General features: G+C 37.6%; 1 protein-coding gene and 1 pseudogene across 1 annotated transcript in view; one reads left to right on the forward strand and one right to left on the reverse strand.

Annotated features, from left to right (window-relative positions):
- Nucleotides 1–118: 118 nt before the first annotated feature.
- The window catches only part of LOC103274680 (dmX-like protein 1), a gene marked incomplete at its 5' end in the record, with an annotated part of 98,683 nt that continues 73,023 nt past the window's right edge, over nucleotides 119–25,778 (forward strand). Inside the window, 9 exons of the mRNA XM_008072112.2 lie at nucleotides 119–258; nucleotides 4,151–5,836; nucleotides 7,029–7,136; nucleotides 17,018–17,187; nucleotides 17,719–17,816; nucleotides 19,100–19,265; nucleotides 20,102–20,357; nucleotides 23,127–24,214; nucleotides 24,683–24,874. Of these exons, the coding sequence (XP_008070303.2) occupies nucleotides 119–258; nucleotides 4,151–5,836; nucleotides 7,029–7,136; nucleotides 17,018–17,187; nucleotides 17,719–17,816; nucleotides 19,100–19,265; nucleotides 20,102–20,357; nucleotides 23,127–24,214; nucleotides 24,683–24,874 (3,904 nt within the window). The remainder of the gene's footprint in view (nucleotides 259–4,150; nucleotides 5,837–7,028; nucleotides 7,137–17,017; nucleotides 17,188–17,718; nucleotides 17,817–19,099; nucleotides 19,266–20,101; nucleotides 20,358–23,126; nucleotides 24,215–24,682; nucleotides 24,875–25,778) is intronic.
- On the reverse strand, nucleotides 10,172–11,819 carry LOC103274679 (annotated as a pseudogene).

The following is a 25,778-nucleotide window of genomic DNA, read 5'->3' on the forward strand; positions in this document are numbered from 1 at the left end:
TCCCTAGGCACTGATGGTGCAGTGTCTAATGCCTGCCTCTGTGGAGGCGGCTCGGCCAGTGGCACAGGCAGTGCAATGTGTAATGGTGACCTCTGAGCAGCGGCTGCCTTGGATGCAGCGGCTTGGCTGCCTCGGAGGAGGAGGCGGCAGCTCTGGCTGCCTTGGAGGAGGAGGCGGTGGCTCTGGCTGCCTCGGAGGAGGAGGAAGCCGCGGCTCGGCTGCCTTGGAGGAGGCGGCCGCTCGCCCCAGGCACTGGCGGTACGATGTGGAATGGCTGTCGGTCGGGTGGTAGCAGCGGTGGCAGCCACCACAGTAGCTGCCCAGACTTTGGTGATGCCTCAGCAAAGTCTCGCCAGTTCTAGTCTTAAATACTGATTTCTGAAACAAATTTTCAGGCTTCTTTAGGAAAGACAAAGTGAAAGTTTTTAGAGCAGAGATGCTAAGTTGTACCTTATTTTCAAACTTTGATGATATTGGTAGTGGCTGCTTAGAGCCATGTGCTAATTAAAAAAGAGTGTGTGAAGCCGGGCTTGGTGACTCAGCCGGTAATCCCGTGCTTTGGGAGGCTGAGGTGAGTGGATTGCTTGAGCCCACGGGTTCGAGACCCGCCTGGGCAACTTGGCGAGACCTCATCTCTACAATAAATCAAAAATTAGCTGGGCGTGGTAGCGTCCTCCTATAATTCAAGCTACTTGGAAGGCTGAGGTGGAAGGATCACCGGAGCCCAGCAGGTCAAGGCTGCGGTGGCTGGGAGCAGCCACTGCATTCCAGTCTGGGCGACAGAGTGAGACGCCAACTCAAAAAAAAAGAAAAAGAATATATGTGGTTCCTGCTATATATTTATCATCCTTGTTCTAGGGCAGTGATTTTTAAGTCTCCTCAGACTAACAGTTTCATCATCCAAGGAATTTGTTAAAAATGAAAATGCTTGGGCCACCTAGGGTCTGAGTCACAAATTCTGGGATGGACCCATAGCTTGGTCTGACAAGCCTTCTAGATGATTCTCATGGACACAAAAGATCAAGAACTAGTGTTCTAGGGAATCAAGACTACAAAGACAAAAATTAAAATCATTTTTTTGTGGGTAGAGACAGGCTTTCACTATATTACGCAGTCTGGTCACAAACTCCTGGTCTCAAGTGGTCCTCGCCCCTTATCCTCCCATAATGCTGTGATTACAGAGCAAAAATCTCAGCTAACATCAGTTTTGATCAACCAAATATCAATTTTGTTGTTACTTCCTTCTTTCATTTTTTAATCACACTGTGAATATTTGTTCTTTTCTATTTCTCTTTTCATTTTATTTTGACTGGATACTTTGAATGCTTTTCAGTTTATAATGTTATCAAGTACTTAATCTTTTCTGAATGGTGAAGTTTGCAGGAGTTGGGGGCATTTTAACAATGTTCTAACTTTTACATTCTGCTTCTTTTTATATTTTAATAAAAAAGACATCAATTCAAGGAAAGTTTGAACACAAATGACTTTTGCGTTGGCAGAATTTATTTTTGCAAAGAATTGCACAGATGTTAGACTTAAAAATATAGTTTATTTAAAAATAAATTAGAATGAGAAAGAGAAGGGAGAGAGAAGATTCACCTCCCCAGATGGTAGAGGAGGCCAAAGCCAGGAAGCATGGTGACAGCCATAGCTCAAAGAGCACATGGCTGCACCAGTCTAGCAAGGCAATGGCCTTTTTTTTTTTGAGTCAGTGTCTTTCTTTGTCACCCTGGCTAGAGTGCAGTGGCACACTCATGGCTACTCCAGCCTTTACCTTCTGGTCTTAGGGGATCCTTCCGCCTCAACCTTCCAAGTAGCTGGAACTACAGGTGCTTGCCACCATGCCTGGCTAATTTTTTTGATTTAATGTAGCCACAAAGTCTTACCAAGTTGCCTAGGCTGGTCTCAAACCCCTGGGATCAGGCAGTCCTCTTGCCTCCACTTCCCAAAGTGCTGGAGTTACACGCATGAGCTACCAGGCTCATCCTGCATTGACAATTTTTTTTTTTTTATGAGTTGGAGTCTCACTCCATCGCCCAGGCTGAAGTGCAGTGGCACGCTCACTGTCACCCTAGTGTCTACCTGCTGGGCTCAAGTGATCCTTCCGTCTCAACCTTCCATGTAGCCAGAATTACAGGCATGTTCTACCACACCCAGCTAATTTATTGTAGAGATGAGGTCTCTCCAGGTTGCCCAGGCTTTTCTCAAACCTGTGGGCTCAGGCAATCCCCTCACCTCGGCCTCCCAAAGTGCTGGGATTACAGGCTTGAGCCACTGTGCCCAACCAACAGGATTTAAAGATATGTTATCATTAACCAGATCTTTGCTACTGAACTCCAATTAAAATAATATAGCGCATATAGAAAAATAAAATAATATAGCAAATACAGAGAAACTGAAGATATTTATTAAGATAACCTTCTCAATAATTTTAGCCAAAGTTGTTTAATAAAAGAAAAGTGGGAGCCGGGCTCTGTGGCTCAGCCTGTAATCCCATGCCTTTAGGAGGCTGAGGTGAATGGATTGCCTGAGCCTGTGGGCTTGAGACCCGCCTGGGCAACTTGGTGAGACCTTATCTCTACAATAAAATCAAAAATTAGCCGGGCGTGGTAGCACATGCCTGTAGTTCCAGCTACTTGGAAGGGTGAGGCAAAAAGATTGCCGGAGACCAGCAGGTCGAGGCTGCGGTGGCCAGGAGCGGCCACTGCATCCTGTCTGGGCGACAGAATGAGACTCCAACTCAAAAACAAGAAAAAGAAAAGTGGAGAAAGAAAAGATTTGTTTTGTTTGGCAAAGGAATGGCATGTGGTGAAAGCTTTTTTTTCCTAGTCTTAATAATGTTTTAATCAATACTATTGGGAAGGATAAGCTTTTTTTCCCACTGTTCAGAGAAACCTATGGTTGATGTTTATTGTGTCCTTTTCTTTTTTTTTTTTTTTTTTTTTTGAGTTGGAGTCTCACTCTGTCTCCCAGACTGGAGTGCAGTGGCCGCTCCCGGCCACCGCAGTCTTGACCTGCTGGGCTCCGGCGATCCTTCCACCTCAGCCTTCCAAGTAGCCGGAATTACAGGCATGTGCTACCACGCCCGGCTGATTTTTTTATTTATTGTAGAGATGAGGTCTCGCTGCCCAGGCGGGTCTCGAACCCGCGGGCTCAGGCAATCCACTCACCTCAGCCTCCCAAAGGCGCGGGATTACAGACTGAGCCACTGAGCCCGGCTTTGTGTCCTTTTCTAATATTGTTATATTCCCAGGAGCTTTAAAAAAAATCTTACTATAATTATCATGAAATATGATAATTGTTCTATATTATAATTCATAGTTTATGTTTACTAGTTTATGACAAGGGTCAGCAAACTTTGCGTCACCCACCTATTTTGTAAATAAATTTGATTGCATCGTGGCCACACCTATTTGTTTGTGTATATAGCTGCTTTTGCCCTACAGTGGTAGAGTTCAGAAGTTGCAACAGAGACCCTATGGCTGACAAAGCCTAAAATTTACTCCCTAGTCCTTTAAGAAAATGTTTGTCGACCAGTATTTTAGGAAACTAATAGTATATGATTACTTTATGCCTAAACAGATGTTAAGTTCCACATAGGAATCTTCTCAGCATCAGCTATGTCAAATACATCTCAATTATAAAAGGACCCTGTAAAGTGACTATTTAGTATTTAGGTAAGGATAGGCCATTCATATTTATACTGAAAAATATGAAAGAGAAGAAGCTAGTGAATGTTGAAAAATTTTTTAAAGTGATTTTACATTACATTGAGATTTATAATATAGAAAACTAGTAAAGAGTTGTGAAATGACTAGAATTCAGGTTTTTAAATTCTGCCTTTGTCTAGTTTTTTCAATTAGGCACAGGATGCTAAGATGTTTTTGGTCAAGGGTCCACTCCTATAAAATGCAGGAATTGAAGCCAATAATATTAAAATTCCCCTCCAGCTCTAAGTTTTGATGGGTTTTTTTTTTTATTATATATTTTCTTGGTGCCATTAAAAGCCTCTTGCTATTCTTGTTGACTCTAAATAAATATAATTCATTTTTAACAGTCATCCATACAAGAGGGCTATAAAGCTTTAGTACATAAAACAGAAGAATTTAACCAAATTTGACATTTTGTTAATGGACTGTTTTCCTTTTAGGACATCTGAGTTCTTCGTCCATATATCCTGCATGCAGTGCTCCTTATTTATTGGCAACTTCATGCTCGGATGAGAAAGTAAGATTCTGGAGATGCAGAGTAACAGATGGAGAATCTGCCACATCAAATAATGGAGAAATGAATCTTGCATATATTTGGGAAGAATGGCCATTACTTATTGAAGATGGACTTCAGAACAATAGTATTATATCTGTACCTGGTAGGCCTATAGAAGTTAGCTGTGCACATACAAATCGTTTAGCAATAGCTTATAAGCAGCCTGCATCTAACAGTAGATCTTCTCAGGACTTTGTGATGCATGTTAGTATTTTCGAATGTGAGTCTACAGGAGGTTCTTGTTGGGTCCTTGAACAGACAATTCATTTAGATGAGTTAAGCACAGTGTTGGACTCTGGCATTAGTATTGATAGTAATTTAGTGGCCTATAATAAACAAGAGATGTATTTATCCAGTAAAGAAAGTATTACATCAAACACGAAGCATTTAGTTCACCTAGATTGGATGTCTAGAGAAGATGGCTCTCATATCTTAACTGTAGGAATTGGATCAAAACTTTTTATGTATGGACCCCTGGCTGGCAAGATACAAGAACAAACCGGTAAGGAAAGCCTGGTATTTCCTCTCTGGGAGAGTACTAAATTTGTGCCTCTTTCTAAATTTGTACTATTACGAAGTATGGACTTGGTTTCTTCTGTAGAAGGCTCCCCACCTTTTCCTGTTTCTTTATCATGGGTTCGGGATGGCATCCTTGTGGTAGGAATGGATTGTGAAATGCATGTATATTCCCAGTGGCAACCATCTTCTAAACAAGAACCTGTTATAACAGATTCATACAATGGGAGCACTCCATCTATAATAAGTTTAATAAAACAGAGTAATTCATCAAGTTCTGGATTACATCCTCCAAAGAAAACACTGACTCGATCTATGACTAGTCTTGCACAGAAAATCTGTGGAAAGAAAACTGCATTCGATCCTTCAGTGGATATGGAAGATTCTGGTCTTTTTGAGGCAGCTCATGCCCTTTCTCCAACTTTACCTCAATACCATCCCTTGCAGCTTTTGGAGCTCATGGATCTTGGCAAAGTTCGGAGAGCCAAGGCCATCTTGTCACATCTTGTCAAATGCATTGCTGGGGAGGTTGTAGCTCTGAACGAAGCTGAATCCAATCATGAACGCCGCCTTAGGTCTCTCACCATCAGTGCTAGTGGAAGCACTACCAGAGACCCCCAGGCATTCAACAAGGCTGAAAATACAGATTACACAGAAATAGATTCTGTCCCTCCACTTCCTTTGTATGCCCTACTTGCTGCAGATGATGATAGCTGTTACTCATCTTTGGAAAAATCTAGTAATGAGAGTACCTTAAATAAATCAAACCAAATGTCAAAAGAAAGTTATGATGAGCTTTTTCAGGCCTCAGCTCAAATAACCGATATTCATGTGTTAGAGACAGATGAAGAAAATACAAAGCCCAGAGTTATTGACCTTTCACAATATAGTCCAACTTACTTTGGTCCTGAGCATGCTCAGGTTCTTTCTGGCCACTTACTTCATTCTAGTTTACCAGGACTCAGCCGGATGGAACAGATGTCTTTGATGGCTTTAGCAGATACAATTGCAACTACAAGCACTGATATTGGAGAAAGCAGAGACAGAAGCCAAGGTAAAACTAAATGCCATACTGATGATAACATTTTTACTTATTTTCACAGAAAATAATCTTAAATAATGTTTTATTGAAATGATGCCATGAAATTTTTTTGAAACATCTTTGCTATCTTCATAGCAATTTTAATTTTAATATATACTACTTATCCCATAAATCATAGTAGTATGAGGAAGTACACAAAGACTTACACCATTTTTACTAATTGCTTCATAATGTAAAAGATCCAATTGAATCTTTTCAAGTTTAACAAAAGTTAAAAGATTCTTGTTAAACAATTATTTTAGGTACCTGAAAATAAAAAATGGTTTTTGGTTTTTTTCTCTCATTTTGTAATAACCCACTATTAACAATTATATTTGTTAACATATTAGTTTTTTTTAATTAGCATATACTCCTACCCATAGTAACAATTACAAGCATAATATAAATAGGTCTTTTCCTTACCTGGAGAGTATTGTTTTAAAAATCTCCTGAGTATGAACAAATTTCCATCAGATCTCAAGTACAGTCTGAAATTAACAAATCCAGCCTTGTGGACCACATACAGGTCAATTTCCCTTTGGACTAAGCTTGAAAGGAAAATATGGGGTAAATTTAAGATAATATTAAGATAATTACAGTTTTTTAATTTAAGAAAAAATAAGTCACTCATGAATCTTGACATTTTACTTTAAGAGGTATTACTAGTAGATACTATTTTTTATATGAATTAGTTATAGATATTTTATGTTTAAATTGTTACTTCAAAGAAAACAATCAGGCCCTCCCACCATGTAACTGTTTCTACCAGTGTTAACGGCACATTATTGGGATGGATATATGATTTGAATCAATGTGGAAAATATTAGTTAATATATGCAACAGAGATTAAACTATTTAAAAATTCAGTTGTTTTAATTTTAATAAGATTCAGATCAGGAGAGGTCAGATTACAAAGAATGCTGTAGACACTGAGTCATTTCGTTCTTTATTATTTTTTAAATTATTTATGCTTTTTTTGTAATATAAAGTTGTATAAAAAAAGAAATGTTAGAAAATGTTTTAGACTGATAACTTTTTTGTCAGTTTTGTACCTGTATCTGGTGTTGTGACATGCTGATTGTCACAGCTGTTATTATTATTGTGTTTTGCTTACAAAATGTGTTTTTACAAATAAAAATAAATACCTTTCTCCTTCTGGTTCTAGGTGGAGAAACTCTTGATGAATGTGGATTAAAATTTCTTTTGGCTGTTCGACTCCATACCTTTCTTACAACTTCCCTTCCAGCCTATCGAGCTCAACTCCTTCACCAAGGTGACTTTCATAGTAGTCTATTAAAGAGAAGTAAGGCGAGTAGGAAAAGAGAGTCTTGTGAACTTTTAAACTTGCTTTTGCCCAGACACAATAATAATAACAAATTTTACACTTTATAAGTTTCTTTTATTTGTTAAAATATTTATTTTCTCTTAATATTCTTTGCTTAAAAACATAGGAATTTTTAATAGTGGTTGAAAAGAGTTAATGAAGAAATGGATATTGGGCAATTAGATAGTATGTGTTATGGTTTTTTTTTTTCCCCTCAAGAGTTTATTTATTTATTTATTTAAAAGATATGGGGTACAATTCAGGATTAGGTATACAGTGGTCATCATACAGGCAAAGTTTGGGTCTCCCTTTGGTCCCAACTTTGCCTGGTTTGAGATCAGATACCCTTATTGATGTTGTGCCCCCATTCCAACCCCAACAGTATCCTACTACTGCCTATGTTATGTTTTTAAATGCATTACATATTCAAGACAAGTTAGTATTGTTGTATTTTCTTTAATTTTGTCTTTAAATTGTCTTTTTTTCCTCCTTTTTGACATGTATCTAAGTTCAACTTTCCCCCCAATAACATTTTTGTTATGAAAATAAAACCTATTCAAATTTTAAGTGTTTCACAAAGAAGGAGTTCATAACATACAAAGTGTAAATCTACTCACTCTTCTAATAACTGTGGATAAAGTTAATGTGTATTTCAGGTATTTGTTTAATAACTGTATTTCAGATATTCTTATATAGTGTTAGGACTTTCACCATTAAACAGAAATTCACTTCAGTTAATTTAAACAAAACAGAATATTTATTGACTTAATGCTCAGGAAGTTCAAGAAATAGAGCTGACTTCCAACATTATTGGATCTACATGTTTAAACCATGTTTTTGGGACTCTACAGTAGTCTCTGCTCTTGGGTGTCTTTTACTGTCACTTTTCTTCTCTCTTTGTATCTCTCCATGCTCTTTCTTTCTTCTTTTTATATGTAACTTTGAAAAGTAAAACTTGAAGTTCTAAATCACATTATTTCAAAAATTTTATTATAATTTGACAAATTTTAATTTTATATATTTATGGGCCACAGTGTAATGTTATGATATATGTATACAAAGTGGAATGATTAAATAATGCCAAATAATACATTCATCACCTCAAATCTGTATCCTCTTTTGTAGTAAGAACATTTGAAATTTACTCTCTTAGCAATATTAAAATATGCACTATTATTAACTGTAGTCATCTTGCTGTGTAGTGGATCTGAAAAACTTTAATTTGTCCTGACTGAAACTTTGTACTCTTTGGCCAACATTTCCTACTCCTTCATCCCCCAGCCTCAGGTTAACTACTATTCTACTCTCAGCTTCTGTGGTCTCAGTTGTATTTGATTCCACATGTAAGTGAGATTTTGCAGTATTTGTCTTTCTGTCCCTGGCCTGTTTTCATGTATTATAATATCCTCCAGGTTCATCCATGTTGTTGCAAATAACAGGATTTCCTTTTTTTTTAGGCTAAAAACTACTTCAGTGTTTATTCAAGCATACTTCACTTTATTGTGTTTCATTTTGTTGTGTTTCGCAAATAGTGCATTTTTTTACAAATTGAAAGTTGTGGCAATGCTATGTTGCGTAAGTCTGTCAGCATGCCATTTTCAACAGCATGTCACTCATGTCTCTGTGTCACATTTTGTAATTCTTGAAATATTTCCAACTTTTTCATTATTGGTATATCTGTTATGGTGATCATTGATCTTTGATGTTACCAATTGTTTTGAGGTGCTATGATCCACACCTATATAAATCAGCAAAATGTGTGTATTTTGTCTGCAGCACTGACCAGCCTTTCCCCATATCTCTTCTTCTTCTTAGACCTCCTTAGTCATTGAGACACAACAGTATTGAAATTAGGCTATTTAATAACCCTATAATGCCTCCTAAGTATTCAAGTGAAAGGAAGGGTCACACATTTCTCACTTTAAATCAAACGCTAGAAATGATTAAGCTTAGCGAGGAAGACATGGTGAAACCCGAGATAGGCTTAAAACTAAGTCTGTTGCACCAAACATCTAGCTAAGTTGTGAATACAAAGGAAAGTTCTTTTTTTGTTTCTTTTTTCTTCTTCTCTTTCTTTTTTTCAGGGTCTCTGTTGCCCAGGCTGAACTGCAGTGCCACCATCATAGCTCACCTTAGTCTCAACCTCTTGGGCTCAAGCAATCCTTCCACCTCAACCTCCCAGGAAGCCAGGACTATAGGCATGTGCTACCACACCTGGCTAATTATTTTATTTTCATTTTTGAAGAGACAGGATATCACTGTGTTGCCTAGGGTGGTCTTAAACTCTTGGGCTCAAGCGATCCTCCTACTTTGGCCTCCCAACGTGCTGAGATTACAGACATGAGCCGCCATGTCCTGCCTGAAAGGAAAGTTTTTAAATGAAATTCAAAGATCTTCTCCATTGAACACATGATAAGAAGAGTGAAATAGCCTTATTGCTTATTTGGAAAACGTGTTAGTAGCCTGAATAAAATATCAAACCAACCATCACATTCCCTTAAGCTAAAGCGTAATCTAGAGCAAGGCCCTAACTTTTTAGTTCCATGGTGACTGAGAGAAGTGAGGAAGCAGCAGCAGTAAAGTGTGAAGGTAGTAGAGGTTGGTTCATGAGGTTAATGTAAGAAAGGTTTCCTAGTTGTAAATCTAAAACAGTCTAGGTGAATCCTCATTTTCAAAACTGCATACTGAAGACATGAAAACTAGTTACAAGTAATTTCTTTTTTAAAAAATGCATGTTCTGACTAAAGAATTAGTCTGCTGTTCAATTAAAGGAATTTCAATTGCTTTTAAAACTTTTTTTATAGAAAGAAGTGTGTTGTGTGTTTCTTAAATAAACAGCATTATTGTATGTATGTCCAATAAAAAAAAAATTAGCAAAATTAAATGAAGACCTACTAATGCTTATGCCAAGCAGGAATTTGCCTGCTTCCTGTGGTCTTATATTAATTCAAAATAATATTCAATATTCTGAAACTAAGTTTCTGTTACTTGAGCTCTAGCAAAATATAAGACTCTGTAGCATCAACTGGTATAATGTCTCTTTCCTTTCCAAATCCAGATTGATTATACTGATAGCCTCCATGCTGGAAGTACTGTTCAAATTGACCACCTTGGTGATAATTCTGGCTCCCCTTTCCTTCCCACCCTTCTCCCTGTCCTGCACAACCACCTTAACCTCTTCGACCACCTTTTCCTCACAACTACTGTCTCTGTCACCATGATGCCTACCATCTTGGTGTCTGTTGTCCTACTGGTATCTCCCACCCTGCTGTTTATTTCCTGCATATGAAGATGTCTAGAAGCCACCATAACCTCCACATTGATAGCTACCACTGTGGCCTCCATGATAGCCACCACCTCCTCAACTCCCTCTGTCTATCCAGACTCTTTTGATGCTTATTTTCTCTTCCTCCCCGTCGGCCACTGTGGTCATAGCTACCATGTTCTCCTCTCCCTTCTCCTTGTCCACGGCCTCCTTGTCTTCCATATAAGGAATGTTTATAGCCACCTCTTTCTTCTTCTTGGCCTCCTGCTTCCTGCTGGGAGCCATCTTACCTTTTTTGCTGTGGTGGCATCATTTGGGGTAGAAATTTGATTTCATTGAATCTACCACCTTTCTCAGGCATCCAGCCCATCAACATCTTATTGATGGCACAGGCAGTCATTTTTTTCTTAAAAAGCTGCTGCTTGTCCTTAAAATCTTTGTCCACTCCTGTCTTGCATTCAAAAACTAGGCAACAGAAATAGTACTTTTAGGAGATAAGACTGAACATTTTAGCTGGTAGAATTTGGCTAATTTTTCTGTTTGACTCCTCTATCGGACCAAAGGACTGCATCATGACACCCAAATGTTTTAATAGCAGCTTTCTCTGGACTTCATATTCATTGGCTATAGCCTGATTGAGTGCTTTTATCTTTTTCCTGTGGGCTGGTCCCATTGACTTTTGTAATAAAGACTTTTCCATATGATTAAAAAATTTTTTTTCAATCCTGCTGAAGAATTGAAACATATTATATTCCAATATAATATAATTTATATATATCATATATTACATATATATAACTTATAACATATATATAAAACATATATATATTATAGTTATATTGTTTGGAGGTTTGGACATTCCTAGAGCAATATGTATGCCTTTCAACTCTTAAAAGATCTTATTACTTCTTCCTTCTTGAGCCTTGTGTGTCTGTGTGTGTGTGTGTGTGTGTGTGTGTGAGAGAGAGAGAGAGAGAGAGAGAGAGAGAGAGAAGCATTTATTCAGAGCATTCTGGCAGCTTCTAGTTCTGAGATGAGGTATATAAACAAAAGGTGGCAGTCCTTAATGAGAAGGTGCTTGGTCACATCCCTAGATGTTAGTGAAAGATACAGGCAGTTCATTTCTCTAGTAGACCACTCATCTCAAGCTGGAATTCTTCAGCTTCACTTGGACTGTTAGTTGCTTGAACAACTTGAACTCTAGTTTAGAACTTGAACTCTAGTTTAGAAAACACCCTCAATTCAGACACTCAATTGGTAAACTCAGGGGAGCTAACTTCAGCAGAGGCTGCCTGAGATAGCGCCGTCTTCTAACAACGGGCCCTGTAACCTAGATCTTCCATTGACTCCACGATGTCAGTTTCCATGCTACAGCAGTCTGCACATTGTATTCTTTAGATTTCAATTTGATTTTTATTGTTTCTATTTTCTCATCAAACTTCTCATTTTGTATGTTGTTTTCTAGATTTCATTTAATTTCCATCCATATACTCCTGTAGTTCACTGAACTTTGTAAGTAGCTTATTCAGAATTTCCTGTTAGCCACTTCATAGGTCTCTGTTTCCTTAAAGTTCATTATTGGAGATTTATTAGGTTCTTTTGGAGGTGTCATATTTCTCTGGTTCTTCACAATTCCTGAGTACTGCTTTGATGTCTGCATATTTGAGGAAACAGCTATATCTTTGGTCTTTTAAAGTGTTTTTTGGCCAGGATGGACCTTCACTATTAGTCTAGCCTCTGATTATGCACAGGCCAGCTGGGAAACAGAGCTTGCTGGTGGATTCTCTAGGTGACTGGGCCACTGCCTTTGTTATGAGATTAGGTGATGCTGCTAGCTGGGTTTTGCTGTTCTATGAGACTTCTGGCTGGGCTCTGCAATCAGGACTGATGGCTGGGCACTGTGATAACTCTTGTCAGGCTAGGTCACAGGATATATTTTCCAGCCAGGCACTATAATTATTTTGGTTCTTATGGTGGAGAGGATTGCAGGCTGGCTCTGTTGTTAGATGGAATTCCTTTTCTGGATGGATCAGTCCAGAGGCTATGCTATGTAGAAATGCATGGTTGAGGCTTGCCTCCCTGCCTGGGTGGAACCTTGGTGTGAAGTGGGGCTGGGCCAAGCTTAATTTGGCTTGCCTAACTGGGCAGGCGTATCCCCTAAGGTATGCAGAAATGTACAGTGTCAGGCTTTGAGCCAAGGTACTGTTGTGGACTTGGTCCAGTCTAGCCCCTGTGCTTGACTGAAATTTGTTTAGGTAGACATCTGCCAGTCTGAGCGGAGCCTTGGGATGGGCTCTGAGTCCCATCTAGGAACTTAAACCTGGTTGAATTTTCCACCATGCTACTGGAAACAACCAACATAGCTTTTCAGGTGGGCTATGCTATTGGCTATACCTCTAATAGAGCATGACCTACTGGCAGGAACACAGAGCTACCACCAAGATCTGTGAGTAGCCATGTCTTTGCCCCAGTCCTCCCTATGAGGTAAAACCAATCTGGGCTTACTGGGAAACATCTTAAAATACTAGGGAAGCTGGATGCCTGACCCCAGCTTTCTTGTCCCACTGTAGAAGCCAGGGATCCCGGGAATCCTTTCTGTGGTACTGTGCTGTCTTGGGGAGGGAGAGGTGATGTGCTCAAAGTGAGACCATTACTCTTATCCTTCTAATGCAGTTTTTATTTAGTTTGGTGGTACACGAAGGTGTCTCAGGCTTATTCCCAAGTTTTGGGGTTTTTACAAAACTTTTATAAAGTTTTGGGGCTTTTACAAAATATCGCGTAAAATGGCGTTTTCTTGTCTGGATATTCCATTTTATTGGAGGGATGAGTGTGCATTCTTAGTCTTTTCAGGCTGCTAATTTACAAGTAAGAAAAATTTATTTTTCACATTTCTGGAGCCTGGGAAGTCCAAGATTAAAGCACTGCCAGATTCATTGTCTAGTGAGGGCATGATCTCTGTTCCATAGATGGCACCTTGTTGCTGCATCCTCACATAGCAAAAGAGGCAAAAAGGGCTAGCTAGTTCTCTTGAGTCCTTTTATAAGTGCAGTAATCCCATTCATGAGGGCATTGCCTACTTATCTCCTTAAAGTCCCACCTGTTAATACTATTGAATTGGAGATTTAAATTTCAGCATGAATTATGGAAGGACACAAATATGTAAACCATAGCAGGGAGTGAAACCTGGGACCGCTGTTTCACTGAGATCTAAATCAAATTCTTTAATTATTTATGAAAATGTATTGAAGTTGCTGGACAGATAACAGAAATTAAAAATAATTTAGCCAGGTGTGGTAGCTCATGCTTGTAATCTAGCACTTTGGGGGGTTGAGGCAAAAGAATTGCTTGAGCCCAGGAGTTCAAGACTAACCTGGGCAGTATAATGAGACCCCATCTCTCAAAAAAATTAAAAATTTAGCCATAAGTGGTGACATATGCTTATAGTCCCAGCTACTCAGGAGGCTGAGGAGGGAGGATTGTTTGAACCCAGGAGTTCGAGGCTACAATTAGCTGTGATCATGCCACTGTACTCCAGTCTGAGCAGCAGAGTGAGACCCCAATCAAAAAAAAAAGTAAAAGTAATTTGGAATAACGGTTCATTCACAGCATTAGTTTTTTTTTAACTTCCAATTGCTTTTTTTTCAAAGTCTTCAGTGTAATAAGCTTTTCAGATTACTTGTCAAAGAAAGTATTCTTTAGCATAGGTTAAAAGTTTGAGATCATATATTTCAAAGACACATCTTGTAATTAATCATTTGCTTCACCCAGTAATACTAAACAAAATATATTATGAAGAGACAAAACAGAAGCTTGAGCAATAGATACCACATATGCAGCCCACTAGGTTGAGAGAATTGCTGATATAAGTAATGTTACATAAGTATAAAAATAGCTTACTAATATCATATGGAGTAATAATTATTATATGCCAGGACCTATTCTACATTGTATAACTGTATTATTTTGTTCTTAAAACTATGTAATAAGGTATTTGTATAATTATTTGCATTTTATATGCAAACAAATTGTGATATTAAGAGAAAAGGAACTTGCCCAGGATTATGTACTTAATGATAGAGCTGGAATTTAATGCATGCATTTTGATTTTGGGGGTCTTTGCAGTGTTATGCTTAGTTCACCAAGCTAAACTGCTTACTTGACTTTTTTTTAAGATTAGAAAATATAGTTTATTTGAAAAGTAAATTAGAGAGAGAGAGAAAGAGGAGATTCACCTCCCCAAGGTAGGGAAGGGGGGCCCAAAGCCAGAAAACATGGCAACAGTCATAACTCAAAGAGTACATAATCACACCAGAGTCTAGTAAGGCAATGGCCTTGCCTGGTTTTTTAAAAATTTATTTATTTATTATTTTTAGACTCAGGGTCTCACACTGTAGCCCAAGTTGGAGTGTAGTGGCACCATCATGGCTTACTGCACCCTTGACCTTCTGGGCTCAGGCGATCCTTCTGCCTCGACCTCCAAAATAGCTGAGACTACAGGCATGTACCACCACACCTGACTAATTTTTTAAATTTTTTGTGGAGATGGGGTCTCAAACTCCTGGGCTCAAGCAGTCCTCTCTTGCTTCGGCCTCACAAAGTGCTTGGATTGCAGGTGTGAGCCACTGTGCCTAGCCTGATATATATTTTTTTAATTTCATGGCATAACGTTTACAAAAACAAATGTTGACCAAAGAAAGGTGAGAAACAGCTTTGAAGAGATAAATATTCCAAAATAGAATACTGCTTTAAGTGTTCCTCATTTTTTATTTTTTATTTTTTTTTGAGTTGGAGTCTCACTCTGTCCCCCAGACTGGAGTGCAGTGACCACTCCCGGGCACTGCAACCTTGACCTGCTGGACTCCGGCCATCCTTCCGCCTCAGCCTTTCAAGTAGCTGGAACTACAGGCGCGTGCTACCACGCCTGGCTAGTTTTTAATTTACTGTAGAGATGAGGTCTCGCAAAGTTGCCCAGGCGGGTCTCAAACCTGCGGGCTCGGGCAAGCCACTCACCTCGGCCTCCCAAAGCACTGGGATTACAGGCTGAACCACTGAGCCTGGCTGTTCCTCATTTTTTGAAAAGGATCATGGGTAATAGCTAGAGAACAAAAATACTTTAGGACAGTGGCATTTGTCATCAATATTTTTTGTTTTCTTTTTTAAAAAGTATTTTTTTTCTTTTAATTTTTTTATTTTAAAGATGAGTACAATTCAGGGTTAGGTATACAAATGTTCATTATGCAGGTACCCTTGTTCATGAGGTGTGCCCCCTGCTTCCCCAGGCAGATTCCCACTACTGCCAATCCTGCTTCCCTACTCCCTTCCCGGCAGTTCCCTGCTACTGCCAATCCTTTTCTTACAGTATTATGATAATTGTTCAAGGTCCGTTTATGAGTGAGAATATGTGATACTCCGTTCTTTGTTTCTCTGAAAGATCACTCAGTATTATATACTCTAAGTCCATCCAGGTTGCTGTGAAGTTCATGATTTTGTTTTTTATGGCTGTGTAATATTCCATTGTGTATATGTACCACATTCTTTTTATCCAGTCCTCTTTTGTTGGATATCACGGTTGGTTTCATGTTCTTGCTACCGTGAACAATGCTGTGATAAACATACATGTGCAGGTATCTTTTTTATAGAATGATTTGTGTTCTTCTGGTATATTCCCAGGAGGGGGATTGCAGGGTCACATGGAAGGTCAATTTTTAGATCTTTTAGGAATCACCACACTGTTTTTCACAGAGGCTGTACTGGTTTACACTCCCACCAACAGTGTAGAAGTGTTCCCTTTTTGCCGCATCCTCTCCAGCATCTGTTGTTTTTTGAATTATTAATGATAGCCATTCTGACTGGAGTTAGGTGGTATCTCAGTGTGGTTTTAATTTACATTTCTTTGATGACTAGTGAGGCTGAGCATTTTTTCATGTATCTGTTGGCTGCTCGTATGTCTTCTCTTGAGAACTGTCTGTTTGTATCTTTTGCCCACTTTGTAATGGGGCTGCTTTTTTTTTTCTTTTTGGCACATTTGAGTTCCCTGTAGAACCTAGATGTTAGACCTTTGTCAGACATACAGTTGGCAGATATTTTTTCCCAGTCTGTGGGCTGTCTCCCTGCTCTATTGATGGTTTCTTGGCTTTGCAGAAGCTTGTCAGTTTCATGGGGTTCCATTTGTCTGTCTTATCTCTTACGGCATGGATTTTAATCAGGAATTGGTTGCCAGTTCCAATTTCCATAAGGATGTCTCTTGCATTTTCTAAGGTTCTTGAGGTTTTACATTTAGGTCTTTGATCCATTTAGAGTTGAGTTTTGTGTATGGTGATATGTAGTTTCAAAAGAGAGTATTTCAGTTATACAAAATATACTATACTCATTGGAGTGATATTATTGTTTGGAGAGGCCAAGTGTAAAAAAATCTCATATTTCCACCAATCTTAAGCATTTAAGTATAACTAAATCTCATAAAAGTTTACACATTTTCATTGTAAATATGAAGCATACATTTCTGATAATCATTATATAATCATGTTTACATTTTTTGTAAATATTATTTTTGACATTTCTTCAGGCCTGTCTACTAGTCATTTTGCTTGGGCATTTCACTCAGTAGCAGAAGAAGAACTGCTGAACATGTTGCCAGCAATGCAGAAAGATGATCCCACTTGGTCTGAACTAAGAGCTATGGGCGTGGGGTGGTGGGTCCGGAACACCCGCATCTTACGTAAATGCATAGAAAAAGTAAGTTTTTTTGGTTTTTGTTTTTTGTTTTTTATGATGTAAAAGTGAATTAATATGTTTTGGTCATTTCTTTAAATAACATTTCATACCTCCTCTGCCATTACTCCCTTTTATTTTTGAATCAGTAAAATGCCTTTGAATAGTCTTTATATTTCATTTATGACATTTAAAATATGTTAATGTAATTTTTAAATGTATATTCTAATTTCTAAGTTTCTAGTTGACACATTTATTTAGTAGTATATATGCGAGTTTTACAAAATAATATATGTATATGTTTAGAAAAATAAAATAGCACAAAAGAACTTGTAATGAAGGGCAATAATTCTTTTACTTTCTCAGTATCCTTTGAGGCTACTGCCGTAAGTTATTTTTGTTATTTTATATTTACACATGTGTATTCATATACATATTTACAAATTTATTAAACATATAAATAGATAATGTATGTTGGTCTTGTATGTAAAGGAAATTACTTGTTCACTTAAAAACCATTCCTGTGAAATTCTGATAAATATTTTCTGATTATAGGTAGCCAAAGCAGCCTTTCATAGAAAAAATGATCCTTTAGATGCTGCCATTTTTTATCTTGCAATGAAAAAGAAAGCTGTGATTTGGGGATTATATAGGTAGGTTTAAAAAAACTGCTTCAAAGTGAAAATTTGTTCATAAGGAGTAGGTACACAAAGTAAGATTTGTTGTTCTTGTTGATGTTGATTCATTTAGAGTCTTAGTTATTTTTGTATTTTAAGGAGCATTTCATAGGAGAAAAGCTCAGATGTTTTCCAGCATAGAAGAAATCTGATGGGATCACTTGAGGTTTTTTTTTCACATTTATCAATCTAGAGACACTTTTTTTTTTTCTTAAAGAACTTATCATTCATTTCTGTAAAACAAAGCTAACTAAAGCAGAAACGTACATTTGGAGTGGGGAAGACGATAAATTGGTGAAGTTTGGAACAGGTGTCTATCCTCTTCCTTATTGAGAACACATGGGCCAGGCTATCCCTCAAAACTGCCTCTCTTCTGTGGGCCCTAACTTCATTACTGAGCTGAGTTGACTTAGAATTTTTCTCTCACTTCTGATGAAACTGGTGAATAGTTCATCATTTGTTTTGGGTTTAGTTCCAGATGATCCACATCAACAGCAGACTTTGGGAGGAGAATCATGGCACCAAATCAGTTTTTTAAGAAACTAGATGTTTTAGGATTGTTTTGAATCAGGACAAATCCTTTTTTAAATTTTCTTTTTGAGTTGGAGTCTCACTCTGTTGCCCAGTCTGGAGTGCAGTGGCACGATCACTGCAGCCTTGACCTGCTGTGCTCAGGTGATCCTTCTGCCTCAGCCTTCCAAGTAGCCGGAACTATAGGCACATGCTACACATGCCCAGCTAATTTTTGATTTATTGTAGAGACGAGGTCTCACCATGTTGCCCAGGCTGGTCTCAAACCTGCGGGCTCAGGCAGTTCTCTCAACTTGGCGTCTCAAAGTGCTGGGATTATAGGCTTGAGCCACCATGCTGGCCAGGGCAAATTCTTTAGATTTTTATCACCTAGGTCATTGTTAGATGGTCAGGCAAGGTTACTGATGAAGTTTAAATGGTGTAGCACAGAAGTTAATATAAATTATAAATTTTGCGTAGACTTGAAAGTAATGTTTCACAGTGCTACTCGGGTAGTTTTCTTTGTAGTTTGGAAAAAAAACTTTCAATAATGTTTTCAGATTTATATGAAAAAATAAATGTTTACCTGGTATTCTTTTTTGCTGGGAAAAGGAGCAGCAGATATATAGTTATTTATGAACTGACACGTTTCTATTGAGTCTTAACTTTTAAGTCCTAAGTTTAGAAGATTGATTCTAATGTAGAAAAATTGTATTTCAAAATTTTCATACCTTTGTTTTCCTTCATAGAGCCCAAAAAGACACAAGGATGACACAGTTTTTTGGACACAATTTTGAGGATGAAAGGTGGCGTAAAGCAGCTTTAAAGAATGCTTTCTCTTTGCTAGGCAAACAAAGATTTGAACATTCTGCAGCGTTTTTTCTTTTAGCTGGTTGCCTCAGGGATGCAATTGAGGTAATTAATGAAACTTAAAACCAACAATAGCATCGTCATCCTTTTAAGCCCTTTAGGGCTTACATTTTTATTTTTTAGTTTCAACTGTAGTGTAAGTAACACAAGGCTATATATCTAAAGTAACTGTTAATACTTAATAGAGACATTTAAAAAATTTGTCTTTTTGCCTGAATGGTATTATATACAGAATTAAGATTACCAGATTGTATTGGTTGCTTGCTAGACATAGTTAATTGATATGACTCTTAAAAACATTCATGAAAAGGTAAAAAAACAATTAAAGGTTTATCTAATCAGTTTAAACACGTTTGAATCCATATATAGCTCTGTCTTATTTGATGAAATAACTTCTAAAATCTTAATTGATTATTTCTCAGTGAAATTTAAAACATGAACATTTCAGATATGAAAGCATTTTTGTCTCAGATTGCCCTTTTGCTCAGAGTTTCATACAAATAATTCAAAACATCTTTTTAAATTTGGGAACACCATAGTCTGCTGGGATGGATAAAGAAGCATTGAAGTTTAAGACTAAACTAAAATAAATAGCTTGAATTGACGCTATTTAGAATTGCTCAGTATTTCCTCATTAGGCTAATTTTTTTTGCAAATTTATATTTAGTACTAGCAGATAGATTTACAAGTATTAACATAAATGTTATCAAGTAGATTTGCTAAAGTAAGCAGTATGTATTTTGTTTCTTATTATCCTTGTTTGCTGATTTTGATATTAATACAGCTTTATGTTTTTCTAGTTACTAGTGAGGCAGTTGAGTTTATACTAAAATGAAAGCTACCCCTCCTTACTTATAAACAATATTTCCTTTTTTTAAAAGGTATGTCTTGAGAAACTGAATGACATCCAGTTGGCCCTTGTAATAGCAAGACTCTATGAGTCTGAATTTGATACATCTGCAACATATAAATCTATTTTACGGAAGAAAGTTTTGGGAATTGATTCACCTATCAGTGAACTCAGTTCATTAAACGTAAATATGCATTATGACCATTTTCTTCGGAGTATGGCATATTGGATTTTGGAAGATTATAGTGGTGCTCTGGAAACATTAATAAAGCAACCTATTAGAGATGGTAAGCTGCACTTTTAAGATGTTAATGATTAAGAGTATTATTGGTACTTTATAGGTATACAGACCACTCCTGGATGCTCAGGCTAATAAAAACAAGTTAAATTAATGGTCTTTATGACCATTAATTTATGGTTTAGTTGGGGACACAGAGTTATGTATACAATTTTTGTTTTATTTTTTGCAGAGAGATAAACCTTTTCAAAACCAAGAACTTTGGATTTTTCTGCTTTTACAAAGTAAATTAAGCATAAATATGTCAACACTTGAATATAAACATTTTGAGGAAATACTAATATAAAGCCAGTTTTAAAATCTTGAGTTGAATTTTTTGTTTGTTAATCAGCTTTATAATTCTTTTTTTTTTTTTTTAATGGGGGCCTCACTCTGTTTCCCAGGCTTAAGTGAATGATGCCATCAAAGCTCTCTGCAGTTTCAACCTCCTGGGGGGAGCTCAAGCTTTCATCGCTCCTTAACCTCCCTCCTCAGTAGCTGGGACTACAGACATGCACCACCATGCCCGGCTAATTTTTGATTTTTTAAAAATTCATTATTATTTTTTATTTTTTGTTGTTTTTGTTGTTGGAGTCTCACTTTGTCACTCAGGCTATAGTGCACTGGCACGCTTATGGCTATCACAACCTCGACCCGCTGGGCTCAGGCAATCCTTCTGCCTCAACCTTCCAAGTAGCTGGAGCTACACATGTGCACCACCACAGCCAGATAATTTTTTTATTTATTGTAGAGACAAGGTCTAGCCAAATTGCCCAGGCTGATCTTGAACTCCTGGGCGTAAGCAAACCTTCTGCCTTGGCCTCCCAAAGTGCTAGGATGATGTGTGTGAGCCTGTAATATATTTTTTTACTATAAGAATTATTTTCTACTATAAGAACTATAAAAATGATTTGATTTGCTTTTCAAATATTATTCCTTAAATGGAATTGAATTGTGCCTGGTAACTGGTACAGTAGGTGTTAGGTCACTTGCAGTACTAATTGGAAAAGGTTATAGTTCATAGTTATATTTTATGTGGCGTCATTTAATCAAGAAGAGTCATGTGCCTTACCTTCTGAACTTATGAGAAAGCCATGTCACTCATTTGTTTAAGTCTCCTAGCCATCTGAACTAAAGATTTTCACAGTAGACTGTGTAATGAAAGGAAAAACAAAATGCCTTTTCTGGCCACTTTTTTATGTTTTCACATGTTATTGTAAAAAATGTATTTTAACCTGGGAGTAACCATGCTCACATACTTTTAGGACCAGTTAAACCTGTATTCTTCTAGAAAATTGCAGAAGATAATAGTAGATAATAGTTGGTCCAGAATGATTGGCGTTTAGGCAGAGAGAAGTAGGTGGGGTTTGGGATGATTTTAAGGTTGACTAGACAGGCTGGAGATTGGATATAAAGTATGAAGGAATTAAGAGTCAAGGATAACTACTGGCTTTTTAACCTGAGCAATATGTAAATAATATGGGAAAGTATTCTTCTAGATCATGAAATCTTTTGGGGTTTTGTTTTGTTTTGAATCAGAGTCTTATTCTTGCTCAGGTTGGAGTGCGGTGGCATGCTCATGGCTACTGCAGCCTCATCCTGCTGGGCTCAGGCAATCCTTCTGCCTCAGCCTTCCAAGTAACTGGAACCGCAGGCACGCGCCACCATGCCCAGCTAATTTTTTTGATTTATTGTAAAGATGAGGTCTTACCAAGTTGCCCAGGCTGGTCTCGAACCCTTGGGCTCAGGCAGTCCTCTCGCCTCCACCTCCCAAAGTACTGGTATTACAAGTGTGAGCCACCACGCTCGGCATGAAGTCTTTTGATAAGTGACCTTTGCACAGAGAACTGCTTGAGATAAGCAAGTTAATCAGTATAGATATGGGTAAAGAGTGGTCTGGGTCAAGGGCACGTTAAATAAAAAGGTCCTGAGGCAAGAGTGTATACATGTAAGTGGAAATGAAATGGAGGCCTTTGGATATAGGAATTTAGATTTTCATTGTGAAATTAGCACGAGAGGTAGAGATGTACAAATTACCAGTATGAAGATGGTATTTAAAGCTGTGGGACTATATGAGTTCAACTCAGGGAATGTAGATAGAAAAGAAGCCAGGAATTGAACCCTATGATACTGTTAGCATTAAAAGTTAGAGGAGATGAGGAGGAGAGATAACTGAGTGTGTAAGTAGATATTTTAAATTACCTTAGATTATTACCTGAGTATATTTGTTTCAATAGGAAAGCAGCAGCATCTCTGTTTTCCTACTGTGTTAGAACATGTTCATTCCTACTGTGTTAGAACATGTTCATTTAGCACCAGAGATCAGTCTGGTCTATTTTTTTGTTTGTTTATTTGTTTGAATTGGGGTCTCTCTCTGATGCCCAGGTTGGAGTACAGTGGCATGATTATGGGTCACTGCAACCTCAACTTCCTGGGCTCAGGTGATCCTTCTGCCTCAGTCTCTCAAGTAACTGGGACTATGGGCACATGCCACCACACTCAGCTAATTTTTGTAGAAACAAGGTCTCATTATGTTGCCCAGGCTGGTTTTGAACTACTGGGCTCAAGCAGTACTCCTGCCTCAGCCTCCCAAAGTGCTGGGATTATAGACATGAGCCACCATACCTGGCCAGTGTGGTCTGTTAATAAAGTTTTGTCAAAAGACCAGGTAGATAAAAGGGTCATAGTAGATAGAGAAAAGGGACTATGATATAAATATGAACACCTAGTTCAGCTCTTGAAGAACTTTTCTTGGCTCACAAAATGAATTTACTTTCAGATCAAGGCATGATGTCAGCCTGTAATCCTGCAGTTTTTAATTTCTACAATTATCTAAGAACACATCCTCTTTTGCTGAGACGTCATCTTGGATCATCTGACACATTTTCCACACACATGAGTCTAACAGGAAAAAGTGGACTGGCAGGAACAATTAATTTAAGTGAAAGAAGATTATTTTTTACTACTGCCAGTGCTCATTTAAAAGCTGGCTGCCCCATGTTGGCTTTGGAAGTATTATCAAAGATGCCCAAAGTCATCAAGATAACAAAACCATTTTGTAGAGCATCTAATCTGGATACTAGTAAAGACTGTTCCCCTTCTTCTCCACTAAAATTGAATGCAAGGGAAGATAAGTCCTCTGCTGTTGATTGGTCACAGTCACTGATGAATGGTTTTGGATCTTCTTCAGAGGGTTCCTCAGAAAAGCAATCAAACTCCACTCTTTCTTTTGACTGGAGCCAACCAAGTGTTGTATTTCAGAATGACTCTTTAGAGTTAAAATGGGACAGTGATAATGATGAAGAAAACGAGGATCTCCCTATTTCAATGAAAGAACTAAAACCGTTACAGAGAAAAATAGATAAATTAGATGACGTGAGTTCTAATTACACAGAATCTTTCAGCACACTAGATGAAAATGATGTCTTAAATCCATCAGAAGATATAATTGCAGTTCAATTAAAATTTAGAGCATGTTTAAAGATTCTCACAGTAGAACTTCGTACTTTATCTACTGGCTATGAAATAGATGGTGGAAAATTGCGTTACCAGCTATACCACTGGCTTGAAAAAGAGGTGATAGCTCTTCAGAGAATTTGTGACTTTTGCACAGATGCTGAAGAACTACAGTCTACATTTGGCAAAAATGAAGTTGAATTTGGATTCAATGAGGATGCTGAAGATTTGCTTCACCAAACAAAAGTGAAACAACTGAGAGAAAATTTTCAGGAAAAAAGACGGTGGCTGTTGAAATATCAGTCACTCCTGAGGATGTTTCTTAGTTACTGCATACTTCATGGATCCCATGGTGGAGGTCTTGCATCTGTGAGAATGGAATTGATTTTGCTTTTACAAGAGTCTCAGCAGGTATGTAACTTATATAATACTCAAAAATAGTATGTCTGAAACAGTTTTTGACGTTGCATTTTTGGGTTTTGAATATTAAGACTATTTTCTTCATTGTAGTTGCTTTAGAGAGGGCTGCCTTTTGTGTGGTCCTTCATATAATGGATTTATAAAGCTGTGTATATAACTGAAGTTTGAGGGCAATTTAATATTAGGTCTTAGCATCTGCTTAATTTGTACTCCACAGTCTTATATGAATGCCTTGTGAGGTTACAAGCTTCTCTTTAATAAAGAGGGTATTGTCTCATTATTTTTAAATAGAATCTTTGGAATGTTGACCTTCTTGATCCCTTCTAATGCTATAAGTAGGTATTATGCTTTTAGGCTTATCAATATTTTTGAATTGTTTCAGAGAGTCCGCTAAATCACTTAAGTAATGGATTTTAACTATAAATAGTTGATTAACCTTTTTTCCTCTTTGTTTTCAAGGAAACTTCAGAACCACTATTTCCTAGTCCTCTGTCAGAGCAAACCTCAGTGCCTCTCCTCTTTGCTTGTACAGCCAGTGCCAAAACAGTTGTTGCTAATCCGTTATTGCACCTTAGTAATCTAACACATGATATTCTACATGCTATAATAAACTTTGATTCACCACCGCATCCTGATATCCAAAGCAATAAAGTAAGTATGCTTTGTTTTTAAACTTTTCATTTACGTTTATATAATGATAAAACTACAAGGTAAGTGATAAACATCATCCAAAAGGCTTTAGACATGAGACTAGACATGGTGATTGTTACATTGCCAAGTTTATATCCATTAGAGAAAGCTTCTGGTTGTTGACCAAGTTTGTCTTGCATTACTGATACTCACAGAGTTCTTGAATTTTAATCAAAATGCTTAGTTATTTAGCTTTTGCCACTTCATTAATGTAAGAGGAGCACATGCAGATATACAAGTGATTCCTTTAGTAATGCATTTAGCCAAAAAGCTAGTTGTTTTTTAAAGATAGAAGCTTAACATTTTGGTGTAAAGGTACTAATATATACATAAAGTTTTTCTTTGCCAGAATTAAACCATTACATATAGTAAGGATAGTGTTGTGAAGTTTTTTGCCCCGTCATTCCTCTATGGTAGGCAGTACTTTATGAATCAGCTACAGCAGAATCACTTGCAGTGCTTGTTAAAAGTTTAGATTCCTAAGTTCACTCCAGCCTTGTTGAATCAGTCTATAAGAGTAAGTCCCAGGAATTAGTATTTTTAGTCTGTCATTTGGTTCTTGTCCACCTCATAGGTTATATCACACATCTGCTTGCTTGATGGAGAACGCTCCTTCCACAATTTTATCCTCTTAAATAACTTTAACTTTTTTTTTTAAGGTCAAAGTTTCACTCTGTCACTCAGGCTAGAATGCAGTGGCACATTCGTGGCTACCACAGCCTTGACCTGGGCTGAAGGTGATCCTTTTGCCTCAGCCTTTCAAGTAGCCCGGCTAATTTTTTTGATTTCTTATAGAGAAAAAACTCTCACCAAGTTTCCCAGGCTTGTCTAGAATCCCTGGGATCCTCTTGCTTCAGCCTCCTAA

This window comes from Carlito syrichta, unplaced genomic scaffold (genome assembly GCF_000164805.1).
Source record: "Carlito syrichta isolate Samal-C Ts95f unplaced genomic scaffold, Tarsius_syrichta-2.0.1 Scaffold314854, whole genome shotgun sequence".
Lineage (NCBI taxonomy): Eukaryota > Metazoa > Chordata > Mammalia > Primates > Tarsiidae > Carlito > Carlito syrichta.